Raw genomic sequence first — 16,881 nt, 5'->3', positions numbered from 1 at the left:
GAAACTGAAATGTAAGAGTCATGGCCACCCAGAGTTGCAAAATCCTTCATCTGGGAGATAAGGGCCCCTGCTGACACCAGGATTGAATAAAAAGTCTTTGCTGGATCACAAGGGCAGGTATTCCTGATCTGCAGGATTTGCAGTTGTGAGAGGTGGCCAGTCCAGTCCAGGACTTGCAGGAACAGCAGCAGCATCACTGGATTTGGATGATATCATCCAAGAACTGGGATAAATGCATCCTAATCTATAAAATGTCGATGTGTGCATCTTCAAAATGATTATAACAATAAAAAGACCCAGGATGACCTACCTCTACCTACCACCTTACTTTCACTGAGAAGAACAAGAGCACTTGTATTTCACATGTGTGATTTATACCATCTTTTAGTCTGAACAGAACACCCAGCATGACTCTTCAAAGTATTCATCTTTCAAAGAAATTCCTGTATCCGGCAGGAGTAGAAATGGTTGTCTAAAAATCTTTTACTAAAAGTGTCTGCATAGTTGCTCTGAACTGCTGATACCGATTTTATAGTCTGGAAATAAAGGCATTTTGCTGAAAGACTGAATTGCCCTTCACGACATGAAAAAACATGATTAAAATATGCTGGCAAGGTTAGAGTCTATTGCTCGTTGCTCTTGAAGAGAACATTAGTCACCATGTTCCCTGAATTTCAACTGTGTTCTGCTAAGGCCTTTATTGGAGAAGGAATGCCTCTTTATAAATAAAAGCCCAATTCCCTGTTTTCCAGCAGAGTGAGATGCTCAGCCTAAGAAAGGTGCTATGCTACTCCAGTAACAGAAAGCAGCCTCATGTCTAATGTGGGTGTCTAATTGTGGATGTTATACGTGGGGAAACTGCAAGAGACAAACTACCTCATGAGGTTTCCCAGAGTGTAGGGTGGATATAGACACAAAGGAAAAGCCAAGACTCTTCCACCTCTTAACAACGTTCCAGCTATGCAGCAAGCATGAACTAATCACTGTATTTACTTATGGCACTACATGCCTATATTGTTTCTAATATTTTCATGTGTACCATGTTATCTAAGGATAGTTCTAAAGCTGGCTGTACTCCTAAAGATTTCAGAGACAATATCCATATCTTCTAATGTACACAGATACTTACATTCTTTGCTTAGAGCAGGAACAACCAGGAAAATTCTTATCCTTTGTGATTAAGTGGCATATGTATCACAAATATATATAATGAACAGAATCTACTGATGATCCTCTGAATATATTTATATATATATTTAAGTATGTATATAAAAAAATAAAATAAATCAGACCATCTTAATGACATAAGAGGAAGATTGAAGGTCGAATAAAATGAGCTGATGATGACCTGAAAAAGATTTTTCTTTGGGTAAAAATGACCCTTCCTTATTCAGCAGATTCACTCCTTGCTGTTTCTTAGCCTTCAGCAGGACTTGATTGACAATACAGTCCTTTCACCAGTTGTTAGCATCTTGGAAGAGGCAATTAGATTCTCCCATTTTTTTGCACCATCAGTAATACTGTTGCTTAATAGTTCATCCCACATGTCCTTAGTGAACCACAAATATAAATTCTTGATGCTGTAGTATTTCAAGCTACATAAATAAAGCTACTTCAGAATGATCTATCAACATCAGTGTAGCAATCATTAGAAATGCAAAATGGTTTACTCCTTTGGAAACTAGCAGTGAGAATACTTTGCAGCATAGCCAGAATTAGGAGCCAGTATCATTTAATTATAGAAAGTAGGGCACAAAAGGACCTTGACAGGTTATAGAATCATAGAATCATAGAATTGTTAGGGTTGGAAAGGACCTTAAGATCATCTAGTTACAACACCCCTGCCATGCCCAGGGACACGTTACACTAAATCATATCACCCAAGGCTCTGGCCAACCTGGTCTTGAACACTGCCAGGGATGGAACATTCACAACTTCCCTGGGCAACCCATTCCAGTGCCTCACCACCCTAACAGGAAAGAATTTCCTTCTTATATCCAACCTAAACTTCCCCTGTTTAAGTTTTAACCCATTACCCCTTGTCCTGTCACTACAGTCTCTAATGAAGAGTCCCTCCCCGGCATCCCTATAGCCCCCCTTCAGATACTGGAAGGCTGCTGGGAGGTCTCCACGCAGCCTTCTCTTCTCCAGGCTGAACAGACCCAACTTCCTCAGCCTGTCTTCATACGGGAGGTGCTCCAGTCCCCTGATCATCCTCGTGGCCCTTCTCTGGACTTGTTCCAACAGTTCCATGTCCTTTTTATGTTGAGGACACCAGAACTGCACACAATACTCCAGGTGAGGTCTCACAAGAGCAGAGTAGAGGGGCAGGATCACCTCCTTCGACCTGCTGGTCACGCTCCTTTTGATGCAGCCCAGGATACAGTTGGCTTTCTGGGCTGCAAGCGCACACTGCCAGCTCATGTTCATTTTCTCATCAACCAACACCCCCAAGTCCTTCTCCGCAGGGCTGTTTTGAATCTCTTCTCTTCTTATTTAGCCCAAGGTCCAGGTCCTGTATATTATTTAAATCACTCCTAAAAAAATTCCTCCTAAACTGCTTAACCATACCTCAGGGTAAAGCCTCCCAAGAAAAATGAGGTCATTTAAATTATTATTAGGTTATTGTTACAAGGTTTCTCCTACTATTTAATGTAAACATTCCCTACAATAACTTAAGACCATCATCTTTTGATAGCAATAGATGAAACAATGAACAATTCTTCTCTGTAGCAATCACCGTACATATATGAATGCTGTCACAGTGTCCCTTCATCTTCCTTTTCTCCAGAGCAATCCTTTATCCTAGAGACACAAGAAAATGAGCAGGATCTACTGCAGCTGAAAACATTACGTTTAAAGACCATCATTATTAACCAGATTTCCCCTTCCCTCACCCAGCCCTCCTGAATGTTCTCATCTCCAGGCAGAACAGTCCCAGCAGTCTCAGCCTTTCCTTATTTGTCAGATGGTCCTTCATGGCCCTTCTCTGAACTCACATATCCACATCTCTCCTGTACTGGGTAGTCCAGCACAGGCCACAGCACTTCAGATGTGTTTCACTGGGACTAAGCAGAGGGGAAGGATCACCTTCCTCAGCTTGCTGAGAATGTTCTGCCCAGGAGGCTACTGGTCTTTGTATTGCTGGTTCATGGTCAATTTGGCGTCTACCAGGGGCCCGAGGGCCTTCTCTACAGAGCTGCTTTCCAGGTGATCAGCTATCATCAGCCTGTACCAATGCACAGGGTTACTCCCCTATAGGTGCATTTCCCTTCTTTTGAGCTCCATGATGCTCCTGTGAGCCAGTTTCTCCATCCCTCTGAGGTCCTTCTGAATGGGGTCCTTCTGAATGGCAGTGCAATCATCAGATCATCCAGTGTATCAGCCTCTCCTACTAGTTTTGTATTGTATGCACCATGTAAGACTGTTTATTGGGTTTGGTGGGAGGTGGTGGGACTTAAGGAGTCCCACAAGATACTCTTGTAACCACTTAAGTAATTTAAGGAGTCCCTCAGCTTGTGGAGTGTTGAAAATTTCACTTGATACCCCCCTGTACTTTTAAGTCTCTAAATCACACTGAAAAATGGCCTCTAGGCCAGATGACTATCCTGGGAATAATTGCTATGACCACCACCTATTCTTCCATGTTTTATAGACCACAGGCTTCATACAAAGTCTGTGAGAATTTGTGTGGGCTTAGAATTTGGATTTTTAATCCTTTCCTTATTTGTAGGATACTCTAAAATTTCCTGGCTTTGTCTGAGATTCTTTGAATTGTCACTACATGGTAAAGGCCACTAAGATCTGAGTAAGCACTTTGCAGGTTCACTGAAGATCTCCAGCTCTTGAATCCATATTGCTATTAGCCAGAAGATGGCAGTTTGATTTCCAGATTATAGTTTAAATTTCTAATGATAGTAATTAGAAAAAATGTCTCTTAATTAATGGTGTGTGTATTTTCCATTTTGAAATTGCACCTATAAACTCTCTTTAGAGATACACAAACTTTAGGAGCATAGTAAATATTATTTTGACTTGCAAATGTAATTACTGAACCTGAAAGCAAGTTACAAAAAAAGAGTAAGGCATGAAATTACACAGCTTTGCCTTTGCTGTTTCTATCTATATAATACAAATATATGCAAATCTATGAAGTGTTTTGAACCTTCAGAAATTTAAATATGGGATATTATTCAATTTTATTAGATATACTGGTTGCTTTTGCATTTTAAAAAATCAACTGTGTCAAGTTTAATTATAGAAGTCTTGTGTTGCAGAAGAAAGCCAGAAGTGATCTCAAATACTCTTCCTTTTTGTACATCATCAAAAGAGTTCTTCAGTAAATGACATGTGGATAGCCCATTTGTAAATTCAACAAAGAAGTTAGTATGTTCTGGTGCCATGGGAAGCAATCTGGCCAGCAAACTTTTGTCAGCTGCTTGAAGAGGAAAGAACAGCTACCTTAGCCTTCTCCGTGCCAAGTTTCAGGCCTCAGGTCATCAAACAAATTTATACACTTCTTTATGCATATGAGTGCTTTCCTTGACTTTTAAATAATTGGCATAATGTTAAGATGCAACCTTTTACAATCCTCCAAAGTCACATTACCTCTGAGAGTCCTCTCTTTAAAGCTTGTCAATTGTTTTGATTGTTTATGGGATTTGGAGTAAGTGAATGCTTACATTAGATATTTTGCTACGGAATAATAGCAAAGAAGCGTGGTTGTCATTGCAACAATCTGCAAAACTACCCCTTAAGAGTAAGTAGACACAAGTACATTTTTACAGGAAAGAAGGTGATAAGTCATTGGAAAATCTTTTCTGAGCATGAAGAGCTATTAAGAAGATTATTGAAGGCCCTATCATCCTGTACCATCACATAGAAAATGCAACATTTCATGTGTTCTTCTGCCATTTCTTGTAGCCTCTCAGGTGGCTATTGAAACATAGCAGACAAAAGCAATTACATTAGCAGAAATAAAATACATGCAATAAATTCTTCCTCTTTTCCCACTGCTGTCAACAAGCTGCTATTACTCTCAGGACTGAGAAGAACACGGAAACTACCGTAGCATCAGAGTGGCATTTAGCTACACTCTAGAAATGATAAAAAAATACTTACAGTAACATCCTTGGGAAGATTCATATGATTTAAGTTCTGCCTAAGTCTTAAAGAACAATTTTTACTGGCTACTCTCAAAGACCTTCAAGTCTTGGAAGAATAAGCTACAAATCTTTGCATCCATTTTAGGATATACTTCTTCCTTAATATTTCAAGTACAGGCTACTATATAGAATCATAGACGCACTAATGTGAAGGAATCAGACTAAGTAGACTAAGACTAGACTGGACTATTTCACTTGAAATGGACCTAATATGATCATCTGGTGCAACTGGATGACTGCTTCAGGGCTGACCAAAAGTTAAAGCATGTTATTAAGGGCATTGTCCAAATACCTCTTAAACACTGATAGGCTTGGGGCACCAACCACCTCTCTATGAAGCCTGTTCCAGTGTTTGACCACCCTCTTGATAAAGAAAAGCTTCCTAATGTCCAGTCTAAACCTCCTCTGATGCAGCTTTGAACCATTCCCATGCATCCTGTCACCAGATACCAGGGAGAAGGAATCAGCACCTCCCTCCCCACTCGCCCATCTCAGGAAACTGCATAGAGCAATGAGGTTGCCCCTCAGCTTCCTCTCCTCCAAACTAGACAAAAACAGAGTCCTTAGTCCCTCCTTTTAGGACATGCCTTCCAGCCATTAAGAGAATTATGTTGAACCAGGCCTTTCAAGAAAGAGTAAAGTTATATGCAGAAATTTCCACTGCATTCAGTGTATTAATTTTTTAACAAAAATTGTGTTTCTGACAGAAGTCAATAAAGTATTCCTTTTTTGATGCATCATGGAAGATGATGGGCATGTTTTGCACAAAAACCTCAAAGCAATTGAATGTATTAGTCACATATTACAACAACTGAGAAAGGCAAATTTTCAAATCAAATAAAGCCCAGAAACCTAAAGTGATGTGTGCAGGTCAGCACAGGCCAGTGATAAATTTAGTGATGAAATGGGAATGATCCTCATTCTCAGGCCCTAGCTGAAATCCGTGGTGAATATTGCTCCTTCCTCTGAAAGAATATACATACCCAGCTCATCAAATTAGATGCATACTAAGCACGTGTGGGATGATTTCTATGTCAATTATAACCCTCTCTAGTGTGTTTATGAAGATTATTAATTCTAATAAGCACTAGAGGTTCTTTCTCATGTGACAGAGAATCATAGGATAAAAGAATGTGTATATCCAGATCTTGTACAGTTATTTGGATAACTGCCATGAGAGCTAAATAATTTTGTTACCTAAGACCCTTACTCCAGAGTTATAAAACACCTGGTACACAGTATATTATGATATAATTCTTCTGTGCTGATTCATTGTCTTAGTTATTATTATTATTTTTTATTTGCACTGTGATGATACCTTTGGATCAATGGATGAGGCTCCTGTTGTGCTAGACCTAAAGCAAGCAGCACAGAATAGCTAGCTCCATCCCTGAGTAGCTCCCAGGTAAACGAAGCAGGAGAGTTTGAGCAAAAGAGAAATACTAAAATGCCTGGAGATCAGATCCCTCAAAAGAAACAAACTGCTTTTACTAATTAGGTCTCTACCACTCTTGAATGCTTCCATTGATTTCACTAAAGTGGGATTTCTGCATTTTATTTTTAAGGGACTGTGCTGTTAAAACAAAAGGAAATAAAGATACAGAAAAATCCAAAAGGTAAAGCAATGATTAAATCAAAATTATATAAGAAAAATGAAGTAAAAGAATGAAATCATCAAACTAATTCAAACAGTATTTCATTCATACCTGGCATTACTTTCTCTAGATTAAAACTGAGAGCAACATGTGGAGTGATAACACTGGCAGACTATTTGGGAGAAGTACAGTTATTTGTTGGAGTTTTGGAAAAAAATCGCTTGGGTTAGTTTTGCTTTTTTTTTCACATTAATACTCTTCGGCTGTTTTTCAGACCGCAGCAATGGTTAATTAATGAACTCAGCAGCCTTCCTCTCTCCTCTAGGGCTAACTGCATGAAACCTTGCAGCAGAAGACGCTGGCAAATGAAATAGCAGCACTTCTTAAAACAGTTGCTAACAAACAAAACCCGCACAATGAAATACTGCTCTGTCAGCCAGTGGCTGCCTGGCTTTGCAGTTCACCCTGTGCACATTTGTGGTATTGTTTGTTCTAGATTAGGCAGTACCACACATATCTCTGTCCACAGACCTGGGTGTCCAGAAAGATAAAAGTGACAGAGCTCACTACAAGACATTCCTGGAGGAGCTGGATGCCCATGTTTGTGTTCTGTTTCAGAAGAAATGTAGATTCAGAGCACTGATTTCCCTAAAGAGGGTCCTGAGAAGTTATCTTTTAGGTTCACTGAAAAATCCTAATGTCTGATGGATTCTTTCTCTTGCACTCTGTGGGCTTTACATCAGGTCCCTAAATCATGCTGTTGGGAGACTCTGAATCAGTTAGGCCTTAGTAAGATCCCTTAGTAAGATAATTAGTTCCAAATAATGTGAAGTACTCAGTACTTTTTGTGCCTGATCCCTTTTGACCAAGCAGGTGTCTTTTATCCGTGGTGTGAATGAGTGAGGCTAGTACCAAAACGCTAAAGATTCATTGCACCATTAACTCAGAGATTTGCATTCATCTCCATCCTTGGGCCATCCTGCAACTCTACAGTCCCTTCTGCACTGGGGTTGGGTACAAGCTGCACTGCACCAAAACCAGAGCAAGTGAAACAGAGTCTGCCTCTGAAGGAAGGGCTAGGAGAAAAAAACAGACCAAAGGTTACAAAACCACAAAACAAGGTCCTTGTGCACCTCATTGGCAGACACATCACTACTGAAGTTTAAGCTAGAAGCCTGTGTTGAATGTCACCATGCTCTTAGGGATCCTTCCACAACACACAAATGGAATCTAATGTTTCAGATTGAACATAAAATGGTGTGGTGAATTAAAGGAGAGCTACCTAGGAGGGAACTATAACAGACAGGGAGTACGTCTTAAACCTCATTTCCCCCCAGGATTTAGAGATTCACTGGGAAGTTTTTCCCCTATATTTGGGCTTCTCAGCCCCAAGCTCCTTTTTTTCCCAACCTCTTGGACACTGCCTGTATCTTTTTGTTCAAAAGCTGAACAGGGACTCCCATTGCCTTTGAGAATAGCCATATATCTTCTGTACAGGAGCTCAATGACTGGAAGCTCACCCCTCCCTCATGCAATATCTCCTGCCTCACTAGGAAGTGCCCTCCCTGTAGGCTGTATTTGCTTTTGAGGAACTAGATAGGCAGCAGATAAGGAGGGAGAGAAATTCTCTGGGGAAGCTGCAACACTCTGAAAAAGATTTAAGATTCATCTCATCAGAGACTGGGGAGCAGACTATACAGTCTGCTGGCTGGGACATGTGCTTGAAGGAATGATTTAATAACATATTATATAAAACACTAAAATGTTCAGCAAGGACATCGTCAGAGATGAATTCCTTAATCAGCTGGTTACAGATGCAGAATTATTCTTTCTTTTTTTGACCTGCTGGATCTTAGCCTCTTATCTTTCCAGAAAAAACAGCTATGCTAAGAATGGGGAGGGTTTGCTTTGGAAATTCTCTGGTCAGGTAGAGAGGGAAATTTCAATCCTCTCTGGGGGAAAAAAGGTTTAAATCCTTGGTCTGATATATCCTAGGAACATCATCACCACATTTGTTGCACAGAGGAAAAGCACAATCCCCTTCACATCTGGCTTTGACAGCAGGCAAGCACTGTGTGAGTAGTACAACCACTAAAGGTGTTCCCATTGGAACAGTGTTTGGATTCTAGCTGGGCTGCATGGAAACTAACCCTGAGTCATTAAGGCACTTCACAGGATGCTTAGACACAGAAGGGGAGTTTACTGCAAGAAGACTGCCTCAAATGTGATGTTAACAAGGTGCTTGCAGGGATGGGATGCTAGGTGGGAACTGAGTAAGGCTTTTCGGGTTTGGAGTCTCCATCAGCCTAAGTATCACTTTAAAAGCTTGATTCTTTTATGTGTACTAAATTTCACCTTTTACACTCTAGTTCTTGTGCTTAGCCAGATACTCTGGAAATAAGGAAAATGGAGGAAGCAGTCCTTCCACTCCCTACCTTCTCGCTCTCTGGAAAGAGAAGAATCCATTAAACTGTTCTAGTTTTGCCTTTTTCTTTCCTGTTCGGATCACATCACTGATAAGATTGGGAAGTGCAATAAGAGGATGGACTGGAGATATTTATCCCCTTCAGTCTTCCATACAGGCTAACAAGGATCATTCCAGAATGACCTGCTGTTAACTGTCAGCTGTGTGCAGCTCCCATGTGTGATTATTTTGCATTAAATGCTGCTATTTTATGGTGTTTGCCTCTTTCTAAGCCATGAGAAACAGCAAACGAGCAATAAAAAAAACCTTAAAAACAACCCAGAAGTGTTCTGACAGCAAGAAAAAAATGTTATATCAGATCTAGCAAAGTAACTTTCACTGTGCAATAAATGTTGTAGGCTGAAACTCACTGATAAAAGCAGGTTTCATTCATGTTTCTGCCTGAGTACATCCATTTTGGAGAAACTCTCTGAAGGCAATTAATCACCAAATTGTAAATATAACTAATGCATTTGCCCTACTTAGCACAACAATGATGCAGCTGCTTCAGAGACAAATGTATCCAATTCTAATCTAATGCTGTGACCCACCGATACTGGTCAGGTGATACTACAAGATATAAAAGGAAAGAAGATCATCACCCAGTCTAAAATCACACAATCAGGTTAAACTTGCCCACTATAGCAGAAAAATTAACAGTAAATAAAGCTGTAAAGCAGCCACAGGGATATAGGTGGAGTATTTTGGTTCTGATTCTCAAACGGTAGCCCACTTGGAAACGTCCTTATACTTTTGAGATTTAACAGCTGCTCCAAAAGCATTTGGCAGATATTTTGAAGAGATGAGTGTGTTTTGTGCATACTCATATACCGATATCAGTGATCAGATTTGGGGAAATATGTAACTGAAACATGAACGTAAATGCTGTCAGTTGCTATTGGATAATTATAGATTTATCTCTATGGGACTCCTTGTGATTTTGTGAATTCTGCCTTTTCCTCTATTAATAACCATGAGAGAGGCTTTGGGGAAAAAAAATACAAGCAAAAATCACTGTATTAATTCACAGAACCGGGAAAGACAGATTCTAACAGAGGATAAAAATTAGTTTCCCCTGTATTCGTATTACCCACTTCAAGGTTATTTCTAAATGCATTTTTAAAGTTTTAGTTAATATGTTTCATTTAGGACTCGATCCCTCAAGGCATCCCTTATGCAGGCAACTTGCTCACAAAAGTAGGCTTACTGACTGCTGGAATTTACTCATGTGTAATTTTAACCCTCTGTAAGCAGAGGGTTAAAATCCAGAGCATGTTTGTAGCTTACATAATTCCAAGCCTGTCAAAATTCGTATCTATATTATCATCTGCCTATGTTACATAACACCAAGGAGTTCTGAGTTGTTTGTTCTTCCCCATATGTCTGAAACACATATATAGAAAAAAATAGTCTTTGAAATTTTGAATTCTATACATCATTACCAAGGACAAATGTAAGAATAAATGCAATAGAAATGAAACTTTCATTTTGGGGGATGTTAGAGGCATACATCTCCCCAGGCACAGTATTTGACCAGGCACACAAATCAGTGCACTCGTTTACCAGTAAAATCATAGAATCATAGAACAGTTTAGGCTGTAAGGGACCTTAAAGATCATCTAGTTTCAACCCCCTTGTATTGGGCATGGGCACCTTCCATTAGACCAGGCTGCTTCAAGCCCCATCCAACCTTGTCATGAACACTGCCAGAAATGGGGCACCCATAGCTTCTCTGGCAACCTGTGTCAGTGTCTCACTACTCTCACAGTAAAAAACCTTTTCCTACTATCTAGTATAAATCTGCCCTCTTTCAGCTTAAAGCCATTCCCTTTTGTCGTGCAATTCTTATTTGCTTCCTGACAAAATCTAGTCAAGTCAGCACTAGTGTTGCCTTTACTTAAATTGTGTCATCAGGCTATTTTTCATGGCTCTCCCCTGGCTGATCAGCAGCCCGTTGCTCAGTTTTTCACACTGGGGTCAGTTGGGTTTAAGGGTGGTCATATCTCCCCATAAGCACTGAGCACTTGGCAGGATTGAAACTACTGAGTCTACATGTTTGGTTTCTTGGGATTTTTTTTAATCTAATTTCTAGCCAGTCTTTTTCCCTCACCTTTACCAAGGATGCTGGTTTAAATTAATTTTGAGATGCAAAGAAAGAAAAATCCAATGACCTCTTAGGTGCTACTGCAAGAAAAAGTGGTGAAGAGTGGGCATCATTTGTATTCATGATGATGCATACTTTGTTAACTTCAACAAACAGCTGAATCAGGTGGTAGTACTGTCTGCTTGTGTTCAGCATTACTGATAATTTGAAATGCTTGTGAACATATTTACCAATGAAAACGAAGATTAATAAAGAGGTTAAGGGAAAACAGATTGCAGCACCTGATTTTCCTCTTGCATGAACTGTTACAACTTCATGAGTTTAGGTAGACTTACAAGTGATTTATACTCATGTAACTGAGAAAGGGATCAGAATGTCTGTGTCTGTGGATGCTATTGGGTATGGTAATAAACTGACTTCAGGGTAAATGATTCCTTCTGTTCAGAATTGGATTCAGTAGTTTCTCTGCATGAAATCCTGGTCTCATAAAAATCAGTGGAAAGAGCACTATCTGTACCATGATCAGAGTTTTGCCCTGTGCTTTTTCTATTATTACATTAATTCCTGGGTTTGGTCCAGCATAAGCAGCTGACTGAATCCTGAGGCAGAGCAACATGGTGACGAGGTATTGGCACATAATCAAATAGTTCATTTTAGACTTGTAAGGCTTCTCTGAAGGAATAATGCAGTATTTTACTTGGGAAAACAAGCTCTGTGATAAAAGAGAGTGCTTTGCCTCTAAGATCAAGAAATCAGAGAACCATGGAATCATAGAATCACAAGTCATAAAAAGGTTAGGGTTGGAAGGGACCTTAAAGACCATCTGTGTTGCCCCAGAGATTTCCTATATAACCTTGATGACACAGTCGTTTAAATTCTCTGTGTTCACCTGTAAAGTGATAGCTATGGACCCTTTATCAGCAGTGAAAGCCTTCATTCATTCACTAACACCTGAAAGCGCTCTGCAATTCTCTGGTGCCCCACTGCAAGCAACAGGGCAGGGCTGCTCCCGACCTGGGCGCAGGGTCCGGCTTCCCCAGAGCCGTAGGGCAGAGGACACGGTGCCTGTCCCCGGGTGGCGCAGGAGGTGCGCAGCACCGTGAGCGGCAGCGCCGGCTGGGTCCGCGGACAGGCGCGGAGGTGACGGGCAGCTCCCTCCGGGGCCGCTGGAGGGAGCCCCCGCACCGCGCCGCGATTCAGCACCACGCTGCCGGACAGCGCCCTGGGGTCTTCGGCGGCTGAGTGCAGGTTCGCGTCCGCGACCGGCGGAGCTCCGCGCGCACCGCAGCGGAAGCAAAGCAAGGGGCAGCAGCCGATGGGCTGATGGGGACGAGGGGATGTTAAGTGGCCTCTGGGAAGGCGGGTGCTTGTGTAAATCAACACCGATGTGCGGCGAGCTGCGCATATCCCGTTAAGGAGATTTCTACGTGTAGTTCATGAAGGCAGTCATCTGGCTGATAATCTCTCATTGTGCACCTCTCAAAGGCAGCTCATTCACACGACTGGCAAGGTACCGGACTGCAAAGTGAAGATGTTAGTATCTCTCCTATGAAATGTCTTTGTTAGGGGTATCTGTGGGAAGTGCGCATGTGTGTGTGTGTGTGTGAGGACTTGCTAAACAGCTGATACCTGTGCATAATGAGACAGAAGGGCATTACTCATAGCTCCAGGATAGGACACGGAAATAAATTAAGAAATCGGCATAATTCACACAGCTTTTGACCAGCACTAACAGCACTAGCAGTGCAGGGGAGACGGGCATGGCTTGTGGCTGCCGCTCATTCATCTGCACGTTACCAAGAGTTGAGGAACAACTCTGCACAGTCTTCTTGTCTCACATTCACAGGGCTCAGCCAGGCACAAAACAGGGTGAACCTGGCCACTGGCAGTTGAGGTCAGGCAGCCAACAGCTAACAAGTGCACAGAGGAAGGACACAGGCAGGGGTGGTCAGGGGTTTCAGGAGGTCCAGGGTCTGTGGAAGGTAGATTTGTCCCAAGAACCATCAGCAAAACTTCTATGTACAAGATCAGCCACTTCCCAGCTGTGCATCCCAGCATGCATGTAAACAACATACCACCAACAACACATTCCTCTGCACCCTCCCTCCTTTGGGGATTATCTGCCAGCGCCTCCACCCCCTTCTCCCCTATTCCCAGAGGTAGCCAAATAGAGATGGCAATGTGCTGTGAAATATTGGTAGCACAGAGATGTGACTGTCTGGGAAAGGAGGGGGAAAGGGAGCAGCAAGAATCTCCAAGACTAAGTTGCCCTTGTTAGCCAGTGTTTTCTTGCCTTGCAGGGATGTTGGGAGTTTGGTGCACCCTCTCTTTCATGTGGAAGAAGCCAGGTGAGTGTGAAGTCAGCTTAATCCCGGTTTTAATTTCTCAGACCCACATCTTGCCCGGTGCCTCTCAGCAGTTCGCACTGCACACCCCCCTCCCTCGCCCCTCCTCTCCCATGTAACCAGTACTCTCTCTTAGACATCACTTGCAAGGATGCAGCACAATGTTTGCTCCATGACCACCAGCAGAAAAGGTTTCTCAGCACCCTCCAAAGGCAGACTGGGATCTCACACCAAACCTCCAAGAGGAGCTTTTCCTGATTTCACCCATGGAATTGCTTTGCTCTCCTTGCACAAGAGCTGCATGCTTTGCCTTGTTTTCCCACTGCTCAGTTCAAGCTGTGCTGTGTGTACAGAAGCACCAGTCCTTCCAGCAGATCCAGAGTTAAAAGTCATGAGCAAGTGAAATGAGAGATGAGCAGTGGGAGAGTTTGGCCAAGACAGAATCATTTCATGCCATGGAGCACTACTGGGAGTAAGGGAGGGGAATTATAAATGACCCATCCTCCCTACTTGCCCCAGGAGCTCCTCTCCCCAAAGCTACTTCAAGGGACAGCAATGTAGTGAATGTACAAGTAGAGGGAACAAAGTGGTTAGGAGGTGTCCCCACCTCCAGCTTCAGGTGAAACCTTGGGATAGGCAGTGGAAGACTAAGAAGGGGGAGAGGAGAAGGTTGCATTTTGCCTATGGTCTCCTCACCAGGTAACGAACCTCTGAACACCTGACTAAATGGGAGAGGATCTCCTGGGACATCCTACACCTCCTGTAACCCAGAGTGATGGAGAAAGAGGACAGTTCCCACCCGTTCCTCACCACAGTACCTGGTTGAGGGAAGTCACAGCCAACCTGGGGATAACCAGCTGCATGACGAGCTGCAGGACAGAGGTGACCAGCCCAGCCAGGATGGCCCAGGTGAGTGGCAGCGGAAGCATGCTGTAGGTTGCAAAAAGAGTGAAGAGCACATAGCCAATGCCGTCCCCAAGGAGGCCACAGCCCAGGCCAGCCGCCAGGATCTGCGTGGCCATGGCCACCCAAGTGACCACACCGCTGTACTGCAGGTAAGTGTACGAGGTTGTGTCCTTCCTGACCACCACTAAGGCACAGATCACCACCTCGATGCCAGTGAAGAAGCCTAAGAGGATGCCCTTAATGGGGTCCATGGGAGCAGAGGCCAGAGTCAAGTGGAGGAACAGCAGGGTCAGCTTGGTCAGCACGTCCAGGATGTTCATGACCACTTCAGATTTGCGCCGCTGGCCTAAGAAATAGCGCTGGTAAAGGCGCTCCAAGTCCCGAGACTTGAAGGAGTTGCGGAGAGTGGGGAAGATCACCCCGCGATAGGTATAGCCCCAGTTAAGAAAGAAGTCGGAGTTGCTGGGGGCACAGTCTAGGGGCAGAAAGCCCAGGTCCCCACTGCTGCTCGTGCGCTCAGGGAAGACTTTGGTGCCTCCGTTGTTGTGGCGCTCGCTGCCCAAACTCCGTCCGGCCGACTGTCGCCGGAGGTGGTGGTGGTGGTGCGGCGGGTGAGGGTGGTGGTTGGGGCAGCAGGTCTCCTCGGAGCTGAAGCCCTTGCCCCCACCGCTGCTACTGCCGCCGCTGCTGCTGCTGTGCTCCTGGAAGAAGCGCTGCTCGGTGATGTGGCGCACGGCCGTCTGCCACAGCAGGCGCTGGGGTCTGCCGCTGCCGGGGGGAGTCCTGTTGATGGTGTAAAGTTCATCGCTGTCGCTCAGGCACCGCACCTCCGAGAGCTCCATGGCGGTGACTGGCGGGGGGCAGAGCACAGGAGGGGGAGGGGAGGGGGCACCGTCTTTGGGGAGGGGAGCAGAAGGAGGGATGGAGCCGCGGGAGGGGAGGGAGGGGATGGCGAAGGGCGGGTGGAGGCGGCGAGGTGGCGGTGGGGGGATCACATTTACAGGCAGGTCTCTGGGTCCGGTGTCTCGGCTGGCGGCGGGGCCGGTTTGCGGCTTCGGTCCGCGGGGCGGCTGAGTCGGCTCAGCGCAGGCGGCCCTCACCCCGTGCCCGCTCCCGCGGCACCCCACGGAGCCGCATCCCGCGGAGCCCGGCTGCGGCGCAGCCCAGGCGCCCCGGCGGGCTGGGTGAGCAGGGAGGGAGCCGAGCCGCGGGTCCGGAGCGGAGGAAGGAGGAGCGCAGCATCTACGGGCGCAGACCCGGCGCCCAGCGGGCGATCCTTTGCCCCATCCGGAGGCTGGAGGCGCGGGGGGGGTCGGAGAGCCGCTTTGCAGAGAGCCGTTCACAGCGGGCAGCTCCTCTCGCCGGGGGTCCCGGGGCTCCGCTTCCCGGGAGCTGCTGTAATTCCCGCGGCTGCGGTCAGCGGGAGCCCTGCGAGCTCGGGCGGGAAGGGAGAGGCGGCCGGGTTCCGGGCATCCTCGGTCACGGCGCCGGAGCCGCCGGCCGGGGGCTGCCCGCCCGCATCCCCCCCGTGGCGGGGCATGCCCTGGCGGGCCCGAGCCCTGGCTCACGGGGTGCCTCTGCCCGGCGGGGGCTCGGGGCTGCCATCCATCGCAGATGCTCGGCTTGCTTGGTAAAGAGAAAAAAAGGAGGGAAAGAAAGAAAGAAAGGTGAGAGGAAAAAAATCCCACCAAAACCCGAGCCTGGAAAAAAAAAAACAAAAAAAAAAAAAGAAGAGAAAGAGCGGGGAACGAAAATCCCGCCTTAAACTCAGAGCTCTGCGAAGAGCGGTGGGAGCATCCCAACTTCTCCGCGGGTCAGGGCAGGGAGGGCTCCGGCTCTAGGGGCTCTCCCGGCAGCAGGGAGGAGGAGGAAGAGGAGGCAGGGCGCGGGGCAGGCGGCTGCGGGGAGCAGGCGGCCGGTGCTGCCCCGGGAGTGGCGGGGACCGGCACGGCGGAGCCGCCGCCGCCGGAGTAGTGCTGCGGGAGAGCGGGCGGGAGGAGGCAGAGCCCCGCGCGGTCAGCTGATGCCCGCGACGTCGGCGGGGCTGCCCGCGCCCCCCTGCCAGGTTAAAGCAGCCGCAGCAGCAGAGCCGGGAAGGGCACGGAGCTTGGGGGGGGGGGTGCCCGGGGCAGGTTTCGTGGTCACAGGGGGTTTCTCCAAGCGGGGCTTCTATGGGTGCCCCGGACCGTCCCGCAGTGCTCAGCAGACCGTCCACCCGTTAGGCTAAGCGAGAGGTGATGCTGAAGTCCGGCATCCCTCTGCCTTGCTCGAAGCAGAGCCACCTCAGGTGGTGTCTGGGAAT

The 16,881-nt window shown here is 45.6% G+C and overlaps 1 protein-coding gene across 2 annotated transcripts in view; it reads right to left on the bottom strand.

Moving 5' to 3' along the window:
* Positions 1-16,583, bottom strand: part of ADCY8 (adenylate cyclase 8) — a 119,808-nt gene extending 103,225 nt beyond the window's left edge. The window contains exon 1 of one of the 2 annotated variants that reach the window (XM_061447715.1): positions 14,492-16,583. In XM_061447715.1, the coding sequence (XP_061303699.1) occupies positions 14,492-15,421 (930 nt within the window). In that variant the 5' untranslated portion in view covers positions 15,422-16,583. The remainder of the gene's footprint in view (positions 1-14,491) is intronic. The other variant, XM_061447714.1, reaches the window with a different exon arrangement.
* Positions 16,584-16,881: the final 298 nt, after the last annotated feature.

The sequence above is a fragment of the Pezoporus flaviventris genome, unplaced genomic scaffold, assembly GCF_033815535.1.
Source record: "Pezoporus flaviventris isolate CSIRO_AGI_PZ_B2104156 unplaced genomic scaffold, CSIRO_AGI_Pfla_v1 ptg000007l, whole genome shotgun sequence".
NCBI classification, from domain to species: Eukaryota; Metazoa; Chordata; class Aves; order Psittaciformes; family Psittacidae; genus Pezoporus; species Pezoporus flaviventris.
Note: the sequence above shows the minus strand (reverse complement) of the source record. Positions and strands in the feature narration are given on the sequence as shown.